The following is a 19,359-nucleotide window of genomic DNA, read 5'->3' as shown; positions in this document are numbered from 1 at the left end:
CAGAGGTAGGGCTGGCAGAGGGACAGGCAGAGGGGCAATGGGATCACACTGCCCTGCCCCAAACCTGTTTCTTGGGCCAGCCCAGGACTGGCCCGACGGCACAGCCCCACTGCACTGTCCAGGCACAGCTGCCACATCCCCAGTGAGGGCAACATCGCCGTGGAGATTATCTGGGGCAGCGTCACCCTCGCATCATCCCATCGGAGACAGCGCTCATGCCCCTCTGGCCCCAGGGTCATGCACCCCTTGCCTGACCCTGGAGCAGCTCCCATGTTTCTTCCACCTGGAGCTTTCCCCTGTCTGCCCCACGGGTCTAGAGCAGCCAGGGGGTGGTCAGGACTGGGCAGAGGGGACAGCCTGGGGGCCTGACACCACGGGGATGGACCCTTCTGCCCTGCACTCCTCCCATCATCTCCCTTGTCCCAGAGTCCCCCCCCAGCACTACCCAGAGCATTGCCAGCCTTGGCCATCTCCCCCCTGCTCACATTTCTCCCAGCCCCGCTCTGCCATTTCTCTCCTCACCCCATTGCTACCTCCCTCTGCCTCTGGGCTCTCTCTACCCCTTGCTGCTGGTGCCCCACAGCCAGGCACTCAATGGGGTGGTGCATGGGACAGGTGGCAGCACACGGTCTCTTACCCCCAACTCTGCCTGTGCCCCTCACTGACACCCCACAGCCCTTCCTGGAGGTATCTCCTCCTGGGACCGCTGTGGAAAGACCAACCTCTGCGCCCAGCCCTGGTGCTCAGTGCTTGCCCAGCCAGGAGGGCCAGGAGCAGGCAGAGAAGGGTCCCAGGATGATGCAGATGATGACGGGCACTGAGACTCTCCCGCTGCCACTCAGACGGCCCCGGGGGGAATCTGTGTGGGCAAGAATATGGAAAGGCCAGCACCAGGCCTGGGTGAGGTAGGAAAAGCACCATTCCTGACCCCCATCACACAAGGCAGCAGGGGGTGGAGGGCCCCAGGGATGAGCGATGGAGAAGCTTCTACCCCGATGAGTAAATGACAACCTTCCCTACCCCCCTCACCACCAGACCAGTGCCTTCTCCTGGGAGTTTCACACCCCAGCAAGGAGCCCCTTCCACCCAGCTGTGGGTCACAGTCTTGCCCTGGGGATACCCAGCAGAGGGGGGGAAGACAAGTTACCTGCTCGGGGTGGGACTGCTGCTGTCCTGGGTGTAGCTGCAGAGGAGGAAAAGGAGAGCTGGGCTGAGAGGGTGGGTGTGCGGGTAGCGGGGAGCCTCTACCCCAACACAGCACATGTGTGTCTGTGTATGTCCCTGGCACATCCCACCCAAGTTGGCTCTCCTGTGGTGCTACAAAGAGAGGGCAGGATAGGGCTCAGTGCCTCTGCTCCGGGTGGCACGCAGGATGGCACAGGCAGCCCAGGGGATATCCCTGGGGCTGCAGGGCCCTACGGACAAAGGCCAGAAGACATCCAGTTCCACCGAGGCTGCTCCCCACTTGGCACCAGGCTCCTGCACTCCGCAGAAATGTTCTTCCTCTTGGGACGTCAGGGGCCATGCCAGGACGAAGGGGGCAAAAGGCCTTCCCCGGCACCCTGCCAATACCTGAGCAAGGGGTCCCAGCCCTGCCACTCACCTGAGCAGTTCACACCAGCATCTTCCTTGTGCCGGCAAGCACCGCCATCTCCAGGCCGGGCCCAGCAGTCCTGCAGAGACGGCTCTGTCCCACGGCACTCCACCTGCTCCAGCCAGATGGGGCCCGTCCCCTCCCCAAACGCAGCCTCATGCAGGGCAGACACCGCGGGGCCACAGCCCAGCTGCCTGCACGCCACCTCGGCATCCCGCATGTCCCAGGAGTCGTCGCACACCGTCCCCCAAGAGCCACGGTGCCAGACCTCCACTCTGCCCGAGCACCTGTCCTCACCTCCCACGGCACGAATCTTCTCCCTGTCTGGAGAAGGCAAAGACCTCCCGTGGCACGGAGACAGCAGGCAGAGCCCTGCCAGACAAGAAGCATCCACAGAGGAGCAGCTCCCTACCTGTGCAGCTCGTGGAGTTGGGGCACGGGGACAGCGGGATCGAGGGCGTTTCTGGGCGTCTCCCTGAAGAAGGAAACACTGTGGTGAAAGGGCTGGTTTGGGAGATCGTGCAGAAGAGAGCAGGGCTGAGCTCTGCTTGTGCCTCCCTCTGCCATCTCGATCGCGGCAGCAACTGAACCCTGGTCATTGAGGGAACAAGCACAGGACTGTGGGGGGACCCCGACTGCTCAGCCTCCAAAGGTCCCTGTTTAACAGAGCAGCAGGAGCGTGTCTGTGGAGGGGAGGCTCTCCTGAACCCTGTCTGGTCTCTTCTGAGACCTCACCTGGAGATGCTTCTGCCTCCCCAAGGTGCTGCTGGCAACTGCTGCTGGACGTGTGTGGCTTTGATCACTTTTCTGCCACCAGCAGCAGAAGGGACTGACATGGAAAGGAAAAGCCCCTCCAAGCTCTTTCTCTACGTTTGGCCATACCCAGCAGGGAACAAGAGCTGGCGTGGCACTGGGGTGCCCAGGTGGCTCAGAGTTACCATTGCAGGTGATGTGGGTCTCCTCTCGCAGGTCTTCACATGACTGTGGGTTCCAGGGAGCAGAGGAACACTGCCAGAAGGAGCTGGTTTTCTCCCCGCACTGCACGTAATCCAGCCAGGTAGGGCCAGACACCCTTCCAAAAGGCAGCTGTGTTTCCAGGGATCCTCCATCCCCGCAGCCCAGCTCCTTGCATGCCAGAGACACCGTGGCGAGAGTCATCGAGTTGGAGCAAATGCTTCCCCACGTCCCATTGTAGAAAACCTGCAGGCGCCCGGAACAGCCATCACTGTTCTCCAGCCTCAGGGCCACGAACTCTGGGGGGAAAGGCACCAAGGGGGAACAGGCTGGTCTGGGGCAGCGGGAGTCAGGACACATCTGCACCCCCCAGGCCCTTATCTGGGCAGGGCCAGGGCCAGGGCCAGCACTTCCCCCTTGCACCCAAGGGCAGAGAGAAGCCCCTGATGGACAGACACCCCTGCCCTTCCTGATAACCCTTGGGGACGACTGAGATCCCCAGGGACCCGCAGTGGGACTGACGGTACCCGTGCATGGGTGTCCACAGGACATGCTCGGGCAGGAGCTCAGAGCCAGCCAGGGACAGCCTTGGCCATGCCCGTCTCTCCTTGTGTCCTGGCCTCTGCAAGAGCCAGGCTCCCACTACAGCTCCCACCACAGACCTGAGCAGATGACTCCCGCGTCCTCTTTGTGCCCGCAGTTGTGCTGCCCCCAGGGCCTGGCAGGACAGTCCCAGAGAGCAGCTTCGGCCCCAGAGCAGTTGACGCCATCCAGCCAGATCTGCCCGGAGCCTGCCCCAAACTGAGCAGAGCCGGCTGCCTCCACTGCCCCTCCACAGCCCAGCTGGTGGCAAACGACGGCGGCATCAGACAGGTCCCAGCCATCGTCACAGACAGTCCCCCAGATGCCCTGGTAGTAGACCTCCACTCTCCCAGCACAGCGCCCAGACCCGTTCACCAGCCGGACCCTCCGGCTCCCTGTAGTGGGCAGAAACCCCAGTTGCTGTCAGGGGCCGGCTGCCCACCCACCCCATCACCTGGGGGGCCCGTGCAGCGCCGCTCACCCCAGCAAATGACTCCCACGTCCTCTGCAACCCCTGCTGATGGTGCACTCTTGGGCAGGGAGGTGTTGCAGAGGGCCAGGTTGGCCTCATGCCCTGCACACTGGACCCCTCGCAGCCCCACGGGACCCATCCCTCTCTGAGGCTTCGGGGGGTTGTAGGCTGTCCCTGCCTCTCCGCACCGCAGCTGCCGGCACACCACGCTGGCCTCCTGCAAGTCCCACTGGTCGTCCAGGACTCTGCCCCACGTCCCATTCTGGAAGATCTCCACTCGTCCGTCGCACCGGCTCCCTCCACCCACCAGCCGCAGGGATGCAAAGCCAGCTGAGCCTGGGGAGAGCAGAGATGCCACAGCTCCCTTTAGGGAGCAGGGCGAGGGGGGATTTTCTGACCAAACATGACAAGATTGAGCCTTTTGCTGATGAGAAGTGAGGGCAAAACCCGGGCCCTCTCTGCAGCTCACACTCAGGTCTGATGCTGTTGGGGGCACCCAGGCACCTGCTGCCTGGGTGGTGGGATGGGGCTCTGCAAAGCTCTCTCTGGGGATGAGATGCAGTTTTCTGCAGCCAGAAAGGTGGAGCACAGCCCTGCATCCCTGTCCTGGGCTTGTCCCACAGTAGGAGAATGGAGGAGCCCTGGCCTGGTGGTGGTCCTAGGACCTAAGCCACTGCCCTGGGGGCAGATGCCTGCCTCCGTTCATCCCTCAGCTCTCCCAAAGTAGAGCTGTCACTCTAAGCAGGCAAAGCCCTGCAGATGGCTCCTGGGGAAGCCAGGGTTTCTCCAGGGAGAAATTCAGCCTTGCACTGTCGTGGGATCCCTGGTTTGCGTGGCCACATCACACACAAAGGGCAAATGGAGTTAATGCAGCATTTTTCCAGCACTCACCTGAGCAAACGACAGCAGCGTTGTTCCCATGGGAGCATGGTGAGGCTCCCAGGGTGATCACTGGGCACTGTCCCAGGTGGGATTCTGTCCCGTCACAGTGGAATGAGTCTCTCCAGACAGGGCCAGTCCCTCTCCCAAAATGCTCTCCTTCAGGAATGGACTCAGCAAACCCACAGTTGAGTTGATGACAGAGAACGTGGGCATCCGAGAGATCCCAGTGGGAGGCACAGAGGGTCCCCCAGGTCTCTGACACCTGGACCTCTACCCTCCCTGCACACGCTGTGCTGCCGTTCACCAGCCTGAATCTTGTGTATTCTGGGGACAGAGGAGGAGGAGAGGGTGGATTGGTGCTCGTGTACCCTCAGTAGCAGGCAGAGAGTCCAGAGGGACAGCATGCCTTTCTTCTCCTTCTGCACTATTTTCATGCTGCAGACAATGCCATCATCCCTCCTGTCCTCACACCTGGCCCAGCACGGTCCTTGCTCTGTTCCCCAACCCCTGGCACAGCCCTGGTGTTCAACACCTCCCTGAGTCCTTACGTGTGCAGGTGACAACAGCGCTGTTCGCGTGGGTGCAGGCCTGGTCCCTGGAGGACCCTCTGCGGCAGAACATGAGGCGGGATTCATTCCCCACACACTGCAGCTCTCCATCCCAGATGGGACTGACCCCTTGTCCAAAGGGAGCTGGCCCAGCGACAGGCAGGGCCACGCCGCACTGCAAATCCCTGCAGACCACATCAGCAGCTTTGGGACTAAAATGTGAATCACAAACAGTTTTCCACTGGTCCCCGTCATGGATCTCCACACGTCCTGAGCAGTGGCTCTTCCCTTCCACCAGCCGGACAAATCCTGGAAAAAAAACATAAAACCTGGGAGTTCCCAGAGCCCTCTGACAGTGAAATGCCCATGCCCTACATCACCTCCCAGCAAGCTGTGACCAAACTCCTCATTGCACATCCCAGAGGAAGTTGTTGGGGGAGTGTTGCTGACACAGGCACATCCAGACCCCCACGCACCCCATCTCTACACCATCAGAGCACTTGAGGGTGCATGTCTGTCGCAGACTCACAGCCACAGGTACTGCTCAGACAAACTGCTGCACACAAGGTTCCCTGTGTTGCCTGGTATGGTCCCTCCAGCACTGCAGTAGTGTGAGCAGTTTGGATCCAGGAGAACTGGCCCAGATGATAATGACTGCTGCAGCCTGCTCAGCCCCTGTACAGCTTGGGGCCAGGCAGGACCATCACCCTGATGCAACCAGAAGCACCCTCTGATCCCAGGGGTGTTCCTGGGGTGTTGGAAGGTTCATTTTAGGTGGAAGATGTCACAGAGCAGAGAAACGGGGCAGCTGCTATCATGCCTGGTGCCTGTGAAGATCCCTCTGACGTCTGCTTGTGGGGAGGGTGTCCTCAGCCAGGGACACAGTGCTCTGCCTGGAGGTGTTCACAACCCAGATGGATGGCGAGACAGAGGGGCAGGAGACTCCCACTGGGCCCATGCCAGCTCTCAGAGAACAGCAGGCACAGAGGAGGGTCAGTAACTGCTGCCAAAGACCCTGTGTCATGGGGCAGTGTGGGGAACCATGGGCAGGCAGGAGGGCTTGGGCAGTGGGTCAGTGCTGCCTACATGCGGCTATGCCCCTACAGGGCTGTCACAGCCCCAGGGATATATCCCAGTGCCAGCCTGTGACTGTGGTGATGCAGGAGGGAGCAGCCAGGGTCAAGCAGCTGCCAAGCCCCTAACCCTTGCAAATGCTGGTCCACACAGCCAAGCCCTGGGCACAGGCAGCGAAGGGCTTTGTGGCCACCCTGCTCCATTCCCCAGGGCCCAGCACTCATCCTCTCTGAAAAGCCCATTTGATTCAGGTGAGGTAACCATGTCTACAAAGGGGAATGACCCAGGAGGATCAGCCATCTCATGCTGTTCCTCCAAGGCGTGGAGTGCCGAGTAAGTGCCCCTGGGTGTTTCCAGCACAGGGACCCTCAGCATAGTTGGCTGCAAACTGGCAGAATGGGTGGAGATGGGTGAAGCCCAATGGACACCCCGGGGAAGGGATGGAGGATTCATCTGCAGCCCAAGACACTGACTGAGGGTGACTGAGACACTCTGGCAAGGTCAGATCACCCTGGGGTAGGATCCCTCTGGGCCTTCCCCAAGGACTGGGGACATCAGCAATGACAGTCCCAGCTTGGCAGTTAGACAAGTATCGCCAGGCCCTGCTCTGGTGTCCACTTGTTGCTACCTGACGGCACAGCCACAGTCCCTTCCCCCATCCCAGATCCAGAGGTAGGCAGCAGGATGTCTCCTTACCTGAACACGTCACTCCAGCATCCTCACTGTGGTCACAGTAATTTTTACCCCATCCTCTGTGTCTGCAGTCAGACAGGGCAGACTCAGTGCCTTTACAGCCAACATCATCCATCCAAATGGGGCCAGGTCCTGCCCCAAAGTGTGCTTCCTTATGAGCTTCAACAGCAGACCCACAGCCCAGCTGCTTACAAACCACTGCCACATTGTTCATGCTCCAGCCGTCATCACATACAGTCCCCCACTCGCCATTGTGTTTCACCTCCACTCTTCCAGCACAGTGACTGCCACCATTCACCAGCCTCACCTCCACAGCACCTTCAAACACCAGCATGGGATGGGTCAGGAGAGTGCCAAACCCCAGCACTGCAGGTCTGGGGGAACCCCCTACCTGGGCCAAATCACATGTACTGGGGTAGGAGCCCTCTCCCCTCCAGGCTGTCCCCAGATCAGTGGAGGGGTCCCTTCTATCCCCATGGACTGCACAAGGCTGTGGGTGCCCAGTTCCAGACCAGCTGGGTCACTCACCATCCCAATGCACAAGGCAGCTCTTCCCACCCCAACAGCCACCTGCCCCCCACCCACACCCACCCACACACTGCCCAGCGCTGCACTGGGCACCCTCTACTCCCAAGCCCAGCACCCCCTCAACAGCTCCTTGTACCCAGGCCTGCAGCTTCCAGCACCAGCCTGCACCTGCCTCAGCATCATCCAAACCCACCCCCACCCCAGGGCTTTTCACGTTCCTCACCCCTGGTATCAGCCCAGTCCATGCCCTGGGCCAAGCTCCCCAGGAAGGATGTCTCTCTACTGTAGATGCCCCGATCCCCTTCTCTCTGTGGAGTCCAAACTGCTCTCATGGGGTCAGGGGGCCCCTGAACCAAAGGGGCAGTGAGCAGCACACAAACCCTCCAAGGTACCCTAGAGCTCCGCAGTGCCCTGGGCATCTGTGGGTGCTGCCATCACCAGCTAGGCCACCACCAGCTCCAGAGGTACAGTGCTGGGGAACAGGGGATCCCAAAGGGGTACCCCAGGACAGGGTGTCTATAAATTGAGCCAGGAACAGGCTGTCCTGAACACTGGAGCCCTGGAAAAGGAGCTATTCTTGCCAACCCACCCAGATGGGCACAGGGAAAGGCACAGGGTCCATGGACCTGAGCACCTTCTGCCCCTCATCTCAGTAGCACCTACAAAGAAACCCCATTCCCAGACAAATCCCAATGACCACACTGGTACCTGCTGGCCCTGGGCTGTGGGACAAGGGAGGCAGCACTTACCCCTGCACAGCTGTACCCAGAGGAGCAGCCACAGCACCTGAGGGGACAGGAGTCCCTCAGTGCCCATCCTGAGAGTCCTGCCCTGCCGGCGCAGCCCTGCTGCACCCCACTCCCTGTCACGGCTCCCGGGAACTCACGGGGACAACAGCAATGGGAGGGTTATATATCTCTGCAGATGCCAACCCAGCTACAGGAGGAGCCAATTGAAGCAGCAGCACCTTTTTAGACATTATCGGGAACCATCTCCCCTCCGACACAGCCCAGCCCTCCAATGAAATTCTCCAGCGCCATTCATGACCATATATGAGAGATGGCTCCGCTACAGGTGTCACGTCACTGTGGTGGGGGGCTGTCACAAGACAGGACCAGTTGTGGGGGGGGAACAGTTTTTTCACCCCCTGAACTGTGCCATGTGGACTAGGAGCACTGAGCATCTCCTGCACTGGGCACATCCAAGAGCCCCAGGTGCGAGTGTCCAGCCACCCCTGTGCCATGGGAATCACAGGGCTGAGACTGCACCGGCGGCTGTGTCAGGAAGGGAAGGAAACAGCCCCTGCCCCTGCTTCAGACCCCGCTCTGCTGGGAGCAGCAGATGGGAAAGGTCCTTGGCCAGGGGAAGAGCTCCATTCCACGAGTGCTGGTTCATTCGTCCCTCCCCGGAGAGCCCCATGGTGGGTCCCTCGCAGAAGCCGGAGACGGAGCTGGGACATGTCCCTGCCCAGCAGCAGACATGCAGCCCAGAGGCTCAAATGTGTCCCTGACTCTCGGCATGTCACCGAGGGGCCGTTATTCCCCGCGGGTGGCTCGGGAGCTGCAGCCTGCAGGTGCACAAACCACAGCCCACGTGACCTCGCAGAGCTCCCCGCGCTCCGGAGGAAGTCTGTGGTTTTCTCCTGGCGCCGTGCCCAGGCACATCCCTGCGGTGCCCCCGAGCCACCCCTACCCCGACTGCTCCAGCCAGGGCTGCAGGGGCTGCTCCTTCGGCCTCGCAGAGACGGGGCCGGGCGCATCCCGTCCCTCATGATGCCCCTTTGATGCATGCGGCCGCTCTGTACTGAGCCCCACGGCCATGGGGTGCCATTGGGGATGTGACCTCACACCCTCCCATGGTCATCGCTGTGCACTCACAATTTACACTGTCACACACGTGTATGCGTGCGCTGTGTATGGGCTTCCACTGATGATGGTTCTTCCAAAAAGCTGCATTTTGGTGGGGCCTAAATATTATTTTGATGACGACAGAAGCTCCCACACAAGCCATATGCCAGCTCTTTGCCTAAAAGCTACTCCAGCACCGGTGAAATCCCAAGCTCTTACACAAGCCATGTGCCTGCTCCTGGTCCATCTGCCACTCAGCCACAATGATGTCATCTACAACTGCCACTTACCTCCTTCTGGCTTGTCAGGTATTCAGGCACCGCTGACATCACAAAGACGTTCACGAGCCATGTGCCAGCTCCTGGCCTATCATCTGCTCAGGCACCAGTAGCCTCACAAGCACCTACACAATCTATAAGCCTGGCCCTGGCCTATTAGCTACTTCAGGCATGAGTGACCTTATAAGAACCTGTACAAACCATGGGCCTTCTCCCGGCCTATGAAGCATTCAGGCACTATGATCTCCCAACGCCCTACACAAGCTTTTGGCCTTTGCCTGGCCTATCAGCTACTTGGGATTCAGTGACCTCACAGCCACCCGCACAAACCACATAGAATCATTTAGGTTGGAAAAGACCTTCAAGACCATCGAGTCCAACTACCAGCCATGCCCACTAAACCATGTCCTGAAGTACCCCGTCCACTTGCTTTTTGAATACCTCCAGGGATGGTGACTCAACCACTTCCCTGGGCAGCCTATAACAATGTCTGACAACCCTCTCGGTAAAGAAATTTTTCATAATACCTAACCTAAATCTCCCTTGCCGTAACTTGAGGGCATTTCCTCTCATCCACGTTCCTGCTCCAGCCCTGTCAGCTATTCAGGAAGCAGTGACCTCACAAGAACCTACACAGTCCACGGGCCTGCTCTGGGCCTATCAGCTACTCTAGCCAAGAGTGACCTCACAAGCACATATCCCCCTATTTGCCATCTACTGGTAGTTGAGGTATTCAGTCTCCAGTGACCTCACAAGCACCTATACAAGCTTTGCACCTGGTCCTGGCCTATCAGCTACTTTGCCAAGAGTGACCTCACAAGCTCCTTCACAAGCCATGAGCCTACTCTTGGCCTCTCAGTTACTCAGGCAGCAGTGACCTCACAAGCTCATACTAGCCTGTTTGCTATGTGCTCATGTGGTGCAGTGACCCCAGCCAGCAGCTAAACCCCCACCCAGTCACTCACTCACTCCCCCACAGCAGGGTGGGGGAGAAAACTGGGAGGGCAAAAGTGCGAGCAAAACTCATGGCTGATGAGAAACATAGTTTAGTAAGTGGAGGGGAAAAAAGGAAATGAAACAAGGGATGGAGAAGCAATCATTCACAGCAGCAGACTGAGGCCCAGCAATCTCTCAGCAATGGCTACTTTGGAGAAAGTCTCCTCCCAGTTTTATCTCTCAACAAGACACCATATGGCACGGAATACCTCTCTGGTCGGTTGGGGTCAGCTCTCCTGACTTTGTCCCCTCCTAGCCTCTTGCCCAGCCCCAGCCTCCTCGCTGGGGGGTCAGAACGTGAAACAGAGAAGGCCGTGGCATTATGCCAGCACTGATCAGCAATAGCTACAACACCAGTGTGTTATCAATGCTGGTTTAGCCATCAGCACAAAACATGGCACCATAAAATGAACTCCATCCCAGCCAGACCCAGGACAATCTCCACCCCTTCTTCCATACCATTTGCATCCTGCTCAGGTCCTGCAGTATTCAATGCATTTCCGTCAACCACCACCACCCCCTTCCCCATCCTTTGACATGATATAAACAGAGTGTACTGGGTTTGGCTGGTGTGGCTCAGGTGGACCCAGGCAAGTCCCAGCCCACTCCTGATCTCTCCCCTCCCTCAGTCATCTGGAGTTTTTTGAAACATCCAATCAGGTCATCAACCTAAGGACGAGGCAAAACATGTAGCACCCGACTGTACCCCGCAGGAGTCTTGCAGGTAGCTCTGAGATCCCTTACAACCATGGGGAAAGGGAGCTCACCACCACCACCACCACCACCACTCATCTTCTGAGTGCGATACCTCAAAATGAAATTTGCAGTTCATAGGCCCATTGGCTGTTTTTTCTTGTTCATATGGTTCTTTCTGGGCATTCCCTTCAGGTCTTTTCCTCTTTGTCCCCATGCACATGTTCTTCTGAGGTTGGCATTTGGTCCTGGTTTTCTATTTTCACAGCTCACAAGGCCTGTGTCTTGCTGCACCGTGCAAAGCCCAGACTTTGCCCCAGTAACCCTGTATGGCCACCCTGCAGGGCTGGGCTGGGATGTGGGAGCCTCCCAGTCTGGCTCATAGGACTGGACCCTTCTTTGCACGTGACAGGATTTGTTATGGGGGCTCCTTAGAGGCGTCCTAGAAAGGGGCCATAGTCTTTGGGCATGTTCCAGCTTGTCCATGCCCCACCACCTTTCAGGCAGCCTTCCACCCTCTTGAAGTCTCCCCACACACATATCAGGCTAGTCAGGGCTTATTCTGCAGCCTGGTGAAGTGGGCGACCCCAGCCTGGCCTTTTCCTTTTGTTTCTGTTCACACTTATAATTCTTCGATCCATTAGATCTTATTAAAGGAGGTTTTATCCATTTCATACCTATGCTTTTGTGGCTATATTAATCTGATTTCTATAGCTTTATAAATGTTCTCTCTCTATATATAAATAGTAAGGTGAACCTTGCCATCAAACTTACTGAGCCTTGTCAAACCAGTGTTAAAACTTTGTTAAATTCCATTGAACTTACTGAACTCTGTCAAATTATTATTTTACCTCACTACAACATACTGCTGCTGGTCTCTTTTGAATGAGGTGCATTCCGCTCTTCTGTGACACTGTGGGAGGCTAAGGTCCTTCTTTTCCACTCTCTCCTGGTAGGACACCTATGAGGAAGAACCTTTTTCTTCTTTGGTCATTGCTGAAAGAAATGGTGAAGGAAGTTCAGAGAGGTGAAACATGGAGGGGTGTGCTTCTGAGTGTATTAAGAGTCCCTAGATGTGCTCTGTGCCTTCTGAAAGGGGAGAAATGCCTTCTTCTAGAGGGCAATGTTGCTGATGCTTACAGAACCCCTTCTGACTACACAAGTGAGATGTTCCACAGGCACGCTTCTTCCATACTGTGTATTTGAAGGCACAGGCCAGAAAGCCAAGGATGGGTATCACAGCAGACAGAGGAACTGGCAATGAGCCTTTCTGAGACAAGTGAGATGAATCTCACTGGGATAGTGGGGGTTGTTCCTGGAGTCACTGTTGCGGTAAAGGATAAAGGAATTTGGCAGAAAATAACCCCCCTGGCGTTCCAGCTTATCCTCAGATGTCAGAGGCACTGGGGGTGGCTAGGTTTAGTTTCTGAGTAATGTCCAATTCAGCACTCGAAGTCCGGTCGTGTAACTGTCACAATGACAAAGAAAGTGGGAGAGATTTGGTTTGCAGAGATTTGAGTTAGTACTTTGTGTGTCTTAGAAGCCTGAGGTTTGGAGCTGACGAATAATATAGAAGCTTTCAAGGAAGTTTCGGAATTAGCGGTATAACAGTAATAACAGTATCAGGACAGTGCTGTAAGGGAACTCTTTTGTATGCATGATGATGAACTAAAGCTCTTTTATTTTGTTTTTACTTGACAATATATCTACATCCATCTCCGTTAACGCTGAGACGCCTGCACAGACACAGCCTTTGCCTATACCCAGCCAGGTCGTTGGTGCCGAAAAAATTCCCCCGTCTGTTACTCCGCAAGAAACAGGGGAATTAGGGGGGGCCGATTGTCGCCTGACAGATCCGAAGCCGAAAGACTCGGGGGTGACTAATGCAGATAAACGGATTGCGGGGGACAGGGAACCATCTCTATCAGGTGGTGCGATGGAAGAGCTGAGGGAGGTGGTGAACCAACTATAAGAACTGACAGTACGGTCTGAAGAGCTCCTGAGGGAGGTGGTGTACCAATTACAAAAACTGACAGTACGGTCGGAAGAACCAGAAGTGAGGGAGAAACGGTCATCCTCCCGAAAGGATGGACTGAGAGGGCAAGAGAGCGAAGATTCTCACCTTATACCGGCCCCGCTTCCCCCTCCCGCCCTCTTCTCGCCGCCCCCTCCGACACCTCCCTCGGCCCCTGCCCCCCTCCCCACGCCCCCTCCTGCCCCCCTCCCCCTGCCCCCTCCTGCCCCCCTCCCCCCGCCCTCTCCTGCCCCCCTCCCCCTGCCCTCTCCTTCCTCCCCTACCTTTCCGCCCCCCCCGCCCATTGACAGCGGCCCGTGTCAGCCGGCCATGCACTGGCCGACGCCAGCCGTGGCCGTGGCCGGTCCCCGGGCAGGCCTATCCGCGCCCCCGCCACCGCCCGTTCATCCATCCCGCCTTTCGGAATCCGAGACGGTGAAACCGACTGCGCCCGCGATAGGCGCGGAGTCGCCTGCAGTAGCCTCTGCAGAAGAAAGGCAGAGGCATTGGAGGGGAATAATAAGAGATGCCATTATAAAGGGACTATGCTCCAAGCATTCCCAGTTATTGCATTAAATGGACAGAAAAAATGGGAGGCGTTTGACTGGAAGGTCATTGAGAGATTAAGGAATGCTGTGAGTCAGAATGGTATTAAGTCTGTGTTAGCTCAACAATTGCTGCAATTCATTTTTTCTTCTGATACGCTGATACCTCAAGATGTTAAACAGCTAGCACATTTGGTTTTGGAGCCCGCCCAAATGTTGGTGTTTTTCCAGCAGTCGGAGACGTTCTGTGATCGGGAACAAGCAACGCCACGACAACGAACAGATCCCTTATAGGGAGTAACGACACAGATGCTGATGGGTACTGGACCCTTCGCATCAGGGAACGCCCAGTTAAAATGTATCACTGCAGTTCATCACCTACCACAGCTCTTGGCCTATCAAGCTTTTCTTTCCATACCAGACAATATTCGAAACCATACTTTTACTCAGGTGAAACAGGAGCATAATGAACCTTTCGCACAGTCTATTAATAGTCTGCATAGGGCAATCTATGCCCACCCTGACATGACCGAGCAAATGAAAGAAAACATGTTCAAAATGCTCGCTTTCGAAAATGCTAATGAGAAGACGCGCAGAGCATTGTGTAATTTGCCGAGAAATGCGGCCATCGTTGATATGCTAGAATACATGGATCGAGCTGTGGACTCACAGAAAACAGCCTATGTTGTCGCAGCTCCACGAGGAGCTACAAAGAAGCACAAGGCCAGTAAGACACCCTTGGTCAAGTGTTTTAACTGTGGCAAACGTGGACACATTAGGAGCAAATGTACAGCTTCTGCTAAGAAAGATGACAATACCACCAAGAATACAGGAAGAAGGGAAACTTTACACCGACCGTGACGGCCCCTTGCACAACGACACAAACGCAAGGATCTTGGGCTGCCAGCCCTCAGGCAGCCTCGTGACCACCAGATCCACCGCTGCAGGGAGCTCCGGCGTGGATGTGGAAACCGCAGTAGACATTACGTTGATGGACACAGGGGTACACTTGGTGGATAGCAACATAAAGAGGCCTCTGGGGTTCGGGCTTAGTGCCTTTTTAATGGGATGATCTTCAACAGCTCTAAAAGGAATTTTGGTAGTCCCAGGGCTTATTGATGCAGATTTTTGTGGGACTGTGAACATTATGATTCTTGTTTTAATCCCTCTTGTTTCTATTCCTAAAGGTACCAGAATAGCACAATTAGTTCCATTCAGGTCGTGTGTTCCAAATCCAGGTGAAGTACAACATGGGGATGGTGGATTTGGCTCCACAGGGAAACCACAGGTATACCTTGCCATGGACATAACAACCGGTAAACCAGAAAAGGTAGTGCAATTGGAAGGGCCTGACGGCGTTATCGTCAAGAAACTGATGACAATCGCTACAGGAGGTGATGTTACGATTATTTCACGATATATTTGGCCTCCATCATGGCCACTGATCGATCCAAATTTTGGCATTGCAGGGATAGGGGGCACACAAGCCACCTTAGTAAGTCAGCTTCCGATTACATTTGTGTTCCCCTACGGTGAAAACGTTACGACGCGTCCGTATGTCATGACTACCCCAACTGAATTGTTTGGCCTCATAGACCGTGATTTATTGAGCCAAATGAAGGCAATGTTAGTGACCCATCCTTTTTAGGAGCAGTCACTGGGGGCGGCCAATCCTGAAAATTAGCTGGAAAACAGATGAACCTGTTTGGATTGATCAGTGGCCACTAAATTCTGAAAGGCTGCTACAAATACAAGAGTTAGTTGAGGACCAATTGAGAGCGGGACATGTTGTTCCTTCTACTGGTCCATGGCATACACCAATATTTACCATTCCCAAGAAAACTGGGAAATGGAGACTGTTACATGGTCTCAGAGCTGTGAATGCAGTGATGCACAGTATGGGAGCCCTGCAGCCAGGTTTGCCGTTTCCAGTTATGCTTCCAGAAGAATGGGATTTGTTAATTATAGATCTAACGGATTGTTTTTTCACCATTCCCTTGCACCCAGGTGGCGCTGAACGGTTTGCCTTTTCGGTACCATCGATTAACAAGGCAGAGCCCTATAAGAGATACCATTGGGTCGTGTTACCGCAAGGAATGTGCAATTCCCCCACTACGTGTCAGGTATATGTGGCCTGGGCATTAAAGCCTGTAAGGAAGCAGTTTCCTCAGTTACATTTTGATGGCGGGAAGGAACTTGCCACAGGATGAAATTTTAACTCAATTGCAGGACATCTCAAGCCATCGCGGAGTAATAATTACTCCTGAAAAGGTGCAAAAGGCAGCACCTTGGAAGTGTTTGGGGTGGCACATAGATGCTAGCAATGTTAGAAATTTCAACAGTACATGATGTCCAGAAGCTTGTGGGAGATAGCCAGTGGGTGCGGAATCTTTGCGGTATCACTAATAACGATATGGCCCCTCCGGTAGAACTCTTGGGTACGAGCGCACGTGCAGATTGATACCTATCCTGCTGCCATGTGGGCCACGGTACAAACTGGAGAAAAGGCCTTACATATTGAATGACATCTTCACGCTTCTCTTGCAGTGCTGGGTGTGCCTAAAGAAATTAAGATGGACAACGGCCCGGCCTATGGTCCTATACGATTTGCTTGATTTTGTAATTTGTGGGGGATTGACCATGGTACAGGTATTCCTCATCTTCCCACAGGACAGGCTATTGTCGAACGGGCCAACCAGATCCTAAAGAGCATGCTGCAAAAACAAAAGGGGGGAACCCAGGGCTTACTCCCAGAGGAACGATTGGCCAAAGCCTTTTTTGTGCTAGATTATCTTAGATTGACAGGTGATCACAAAGACCCACGAATGGTAGTGCATCATGCTCTTTCACAGGCAGAAAGGACACAACAAAGTACAGGAATCACGGTAATGTATAAGGACCCGGAATCGTCCCAGCGGCAACTGGCGCGGCACCGGCGGGTGCTGGAGCCACTGATCCAACAGATTCTGACTAATAGAGTATTACACTTTAGAGGACTAGCGGACGTTGAGTCCTTCAGAGAGGTTTTTAGAACAGTGTGCCTTATTGTATGTAGAACTTGCTTTAGGTAAAGAGGTGTGTTAAGCATAATTTGATTAAACATAGTGTGATTACGGGAAGACAGTGTGGGGTAAACGCAAAAGTTAGAGCCAACATTAGGGGTAAGGTCTATTTCCATTAATAACCTGGGAACAAGGTTGATTGTGTTTCCACAGATACAGACCCACGACGGACTCCTGTTCGATTTGCACGACCATCATCATCTGGAGCATCATAGATGATGTGGCAACATGAATACCACCTCAACCGAAAACTAATGTATAGGTCACCTTGGATAACATAATAGGTCAAGATTCTCTGTGCATTGCTACTGCATCGTAAAGCCTATGAACCAATAGACAAGATGACTATGACTCGTGCAGCGCACCTGGCCAGCGAGTGCATGCGTCATAGATTGCAAGCGAGGCGGACTTTTGGCACCCGCTGGCCACGTGTGCTGAAACCTGTTCCTCTGCAAATGTATAGAAACCGGGATTTTCCGAAGAGCATCGGGCTGCTGTGCGGTGAGGCCATCGTTGCCTCTGTGGGGATGCCCACGGAAAGCTGGCACCTACCGATTGCTGGGCTGAGTTCGCGGAGCAAGATGGCACAAGAATGTATGGATGGTTCATCTTCCTCATAGTCCTCATGGTCTGGGTCATTAGGGGTAATGGGTTGGCTCAAAGAATTATGGGCATTATTGTAGTTATTGTGATTTTAGCTATTGCAATAATTTTACCTTGTTCAGCTTGTTAAGGAAAAATGGCATCCCAAATTATTAAGTAAGCTTGGATTGCTCAAAACCAAAAAGGGGGAATTGTTGAGGATTTCTCAGCTGGAGAAAGGCATGTGAGCAATCCAGCCATTATGTGGGAACGAAGCGTAAGTTTACAAAACGCTGGAGCAGACAAGGACGCTGTGTCCTTGTACGCTGGGAAAAAAGAAGATAAGAAGAGCCTGGCAAACAACACCTGGATGCTGAAGAATGAGATAAGTGACTGCTGGACACCTCGTGAAGAAGCTTGCGCAGCCAATACAGAATAAGATAGTGTCGCGTGAAACGGGGTATTGTACCAATTAGAGTATTGTATAAGGCGCGTGCACAAGCGCATAAGGTATATAACTGTATCAAACGTTGTAGTAAATGGACTTCACTTGATCACATCGGCCTGTGTGTGATGACCCCTGTAGATCCTCCACAACAGTAAAGAACGGTTAAGCAAGGAAGAGGATGATAAGACCCCCAAAGAACACCCGACAACCACCCAAGGCTACAAATGCGACTGCGCAAAGGGCATTTGCATATGTTAATGTTTTCTCTGAAATGTAATGAATATGTATAAGGTTTCCGGGAAATATAATTAATATTTATATCACACAGGTATTTAAACTTCACTAAAGAGCTTGACGGTGTGCACGACAGGTGGTGCAGTCCCCCGTGTACCCGGTGCTGAAATAACCATGCCTGCTTTATAACTCTCCGAGTTGTAAAGTTTATTCCACGCATCAGGGAGGCCAGGTCTACTCCGCCTGCTCAGGTAGGGAGACCATGTCTACCCCACCGGCGCCGGTCAGGAGGCCTGGTCTACCCCACCTAAGCGGTTAGGGAGGTTAGATCTACCCAACCCACATGTGTAGGGAGGCCAGGTCTACCCCTTCCGTGCGTTTAGGGAGGCCAGGTCTACCCCACCGGCACCAGCTAAGAGACCTGGTCTAACTCTGCCTGCGCGAGTAGGGAGGCCAGGTCTACCCAGCCTGCGCAGTTAGGGAGGCCTGGTCTACTCCAATGGTGCCATTAGGGAGGCCAGGTCTACCTCGTCCTTTGCAGTAGGAACTCCTGGTCGACCCTGCCCGCTCGGTTAGTTAGGCCAGGTCTAAATAGCCCTCTCCCGTCAAAACCCAGCCAGGCTGGAGAGACATCAGTGAAGGAATAGAAATGCTGGGGTGAGAGCTAGGTGGGAAAGCAAGGTGGATGTCAACAGCCTGAAGGGAAAGAGATAAGGCATGGGACAGGTTATGACAGCCTGCAGTAGAGATGGCCAAGTGCTCTGGCAAGGCTGAAAGGCAGAACAGGTCCAAGGTATTTGTTGTCCTGGCTTTGTCAGCTGCCTCTGCCACCAAGGCCTACCAGGCAAAACTGGTTTTGAGGCTCTGGACGTAGTTCCTTCCTCACCCCTGCTTGGGGAGGCTGGGAGGTGTTGCACAGTTTCCCTACACTTGGCATTGCTCACCCTCACATCCTGCTGACCCAGGAAGAGGCCTGAGCCATGCATGAGGGACAGGATCTGCCTTCCCAGGGCCTGGGGATCAGGGCTTGGCCTTTCTGCTGCATAAAACAAAGCAAGGGTTTTCTCAGCACTACAGCCACCTGCACAGTGCTTTTGCCTACCTGCAATCACAGCCTCCAGTTTTCTGCTCTAACGAGTCCCTGGGGAGGCTTTGCCAGGAATGGCCCTCAGTGGGGCCCATTACTGCTTCAAGGTACTTTGCTTCTGACTTTGACTTCTTGAGAAGTTTCTTTCAGTCTGCTCTCAGTAGCTGAGGTTCATGGGCTGAGCCTCAAACACACCATGGGGCTCATTAAAATACAGAAAGCCCTAACGAGCCTTGTGTCTTCCTG

The 19,359-nt window shown here is 54.8% G+C and overlaps 3 protein-coding genes across 3 annotated transcripts in view; 1 reads left to right on the top strand and 2 right to left on the bottom strand.

The window, feature by feature from the left end:
• The window catches only part of LOC142025968 (antigen WC1.1-like), a 90,147-nt gene extending 76,580 nt beyond the window's left edge, over positions 1–13,567 (bottom strand). Inside the window, 9 exon segments of the mRNA XM_075018716.1 lie at positions 1,604–1,918; positions 2,533–2,847; positions 3,211–3,525; positions 3,612–3,932; positions 4,494–4,808; positions 5,033–5,341; positions 6,803–7,117; positions 13,181–13,233; positions 13,440–13,567. Coding sequence (XP_074874817.1) covers positions 1,604–1,918; positions 2,533–2,847; positions 3,211–3,525; positions 3,612–3,932; positions 4,494–4,808; positions 5,033–5,341; positions 6,803–7,117; positions 13,181–13,233; positions 13,440–13,567 — 2,386 coding nt within the window.
• Positions 1–19,359, top strand: part of LOC142025982 (scavenger receptor cysteine-rich type 1 protein M130-like) — a 329,010-nt gene that overhangs the window by 159,561 nt on the left and 150,090 nt on the right. The window lies entirely within an intron of this gene.
• LOC142025969 (scavenger receptor cysteine-rich type 1 protein M130-like) lies at positions 744–7,507 on the bottom strand. The gene is given in 9 exon segments (XM_075018717.1): positions 744–859; positions 1,604–1,966; positions 2,533–2,847; positions 3,211–3,525; positions 3,612–3,938; positions 4,494–4,808; positions 5,033–5,341; positions 6,803–7,276; positions 7,279–7,507. Coding segments are annotated over 9 exon segments (2,763 nt in total).

The sequence above is a fragment of the Buteo buteo genome, chromosome 31 (assembly GCF_964188355.1).
Source record: "Buteo buteo chromosome 31, bButBut1.hap1.1, whole genome shotgun sequence".
NCBI lineage: Eukaryota > Metazoa > Chordata > Aves > Accipitriformes > Accipitridae > Buteo > Buteo buteo.
This window is presented reverse-complemented; position numbering and strand designations above follow the sequence as displayed.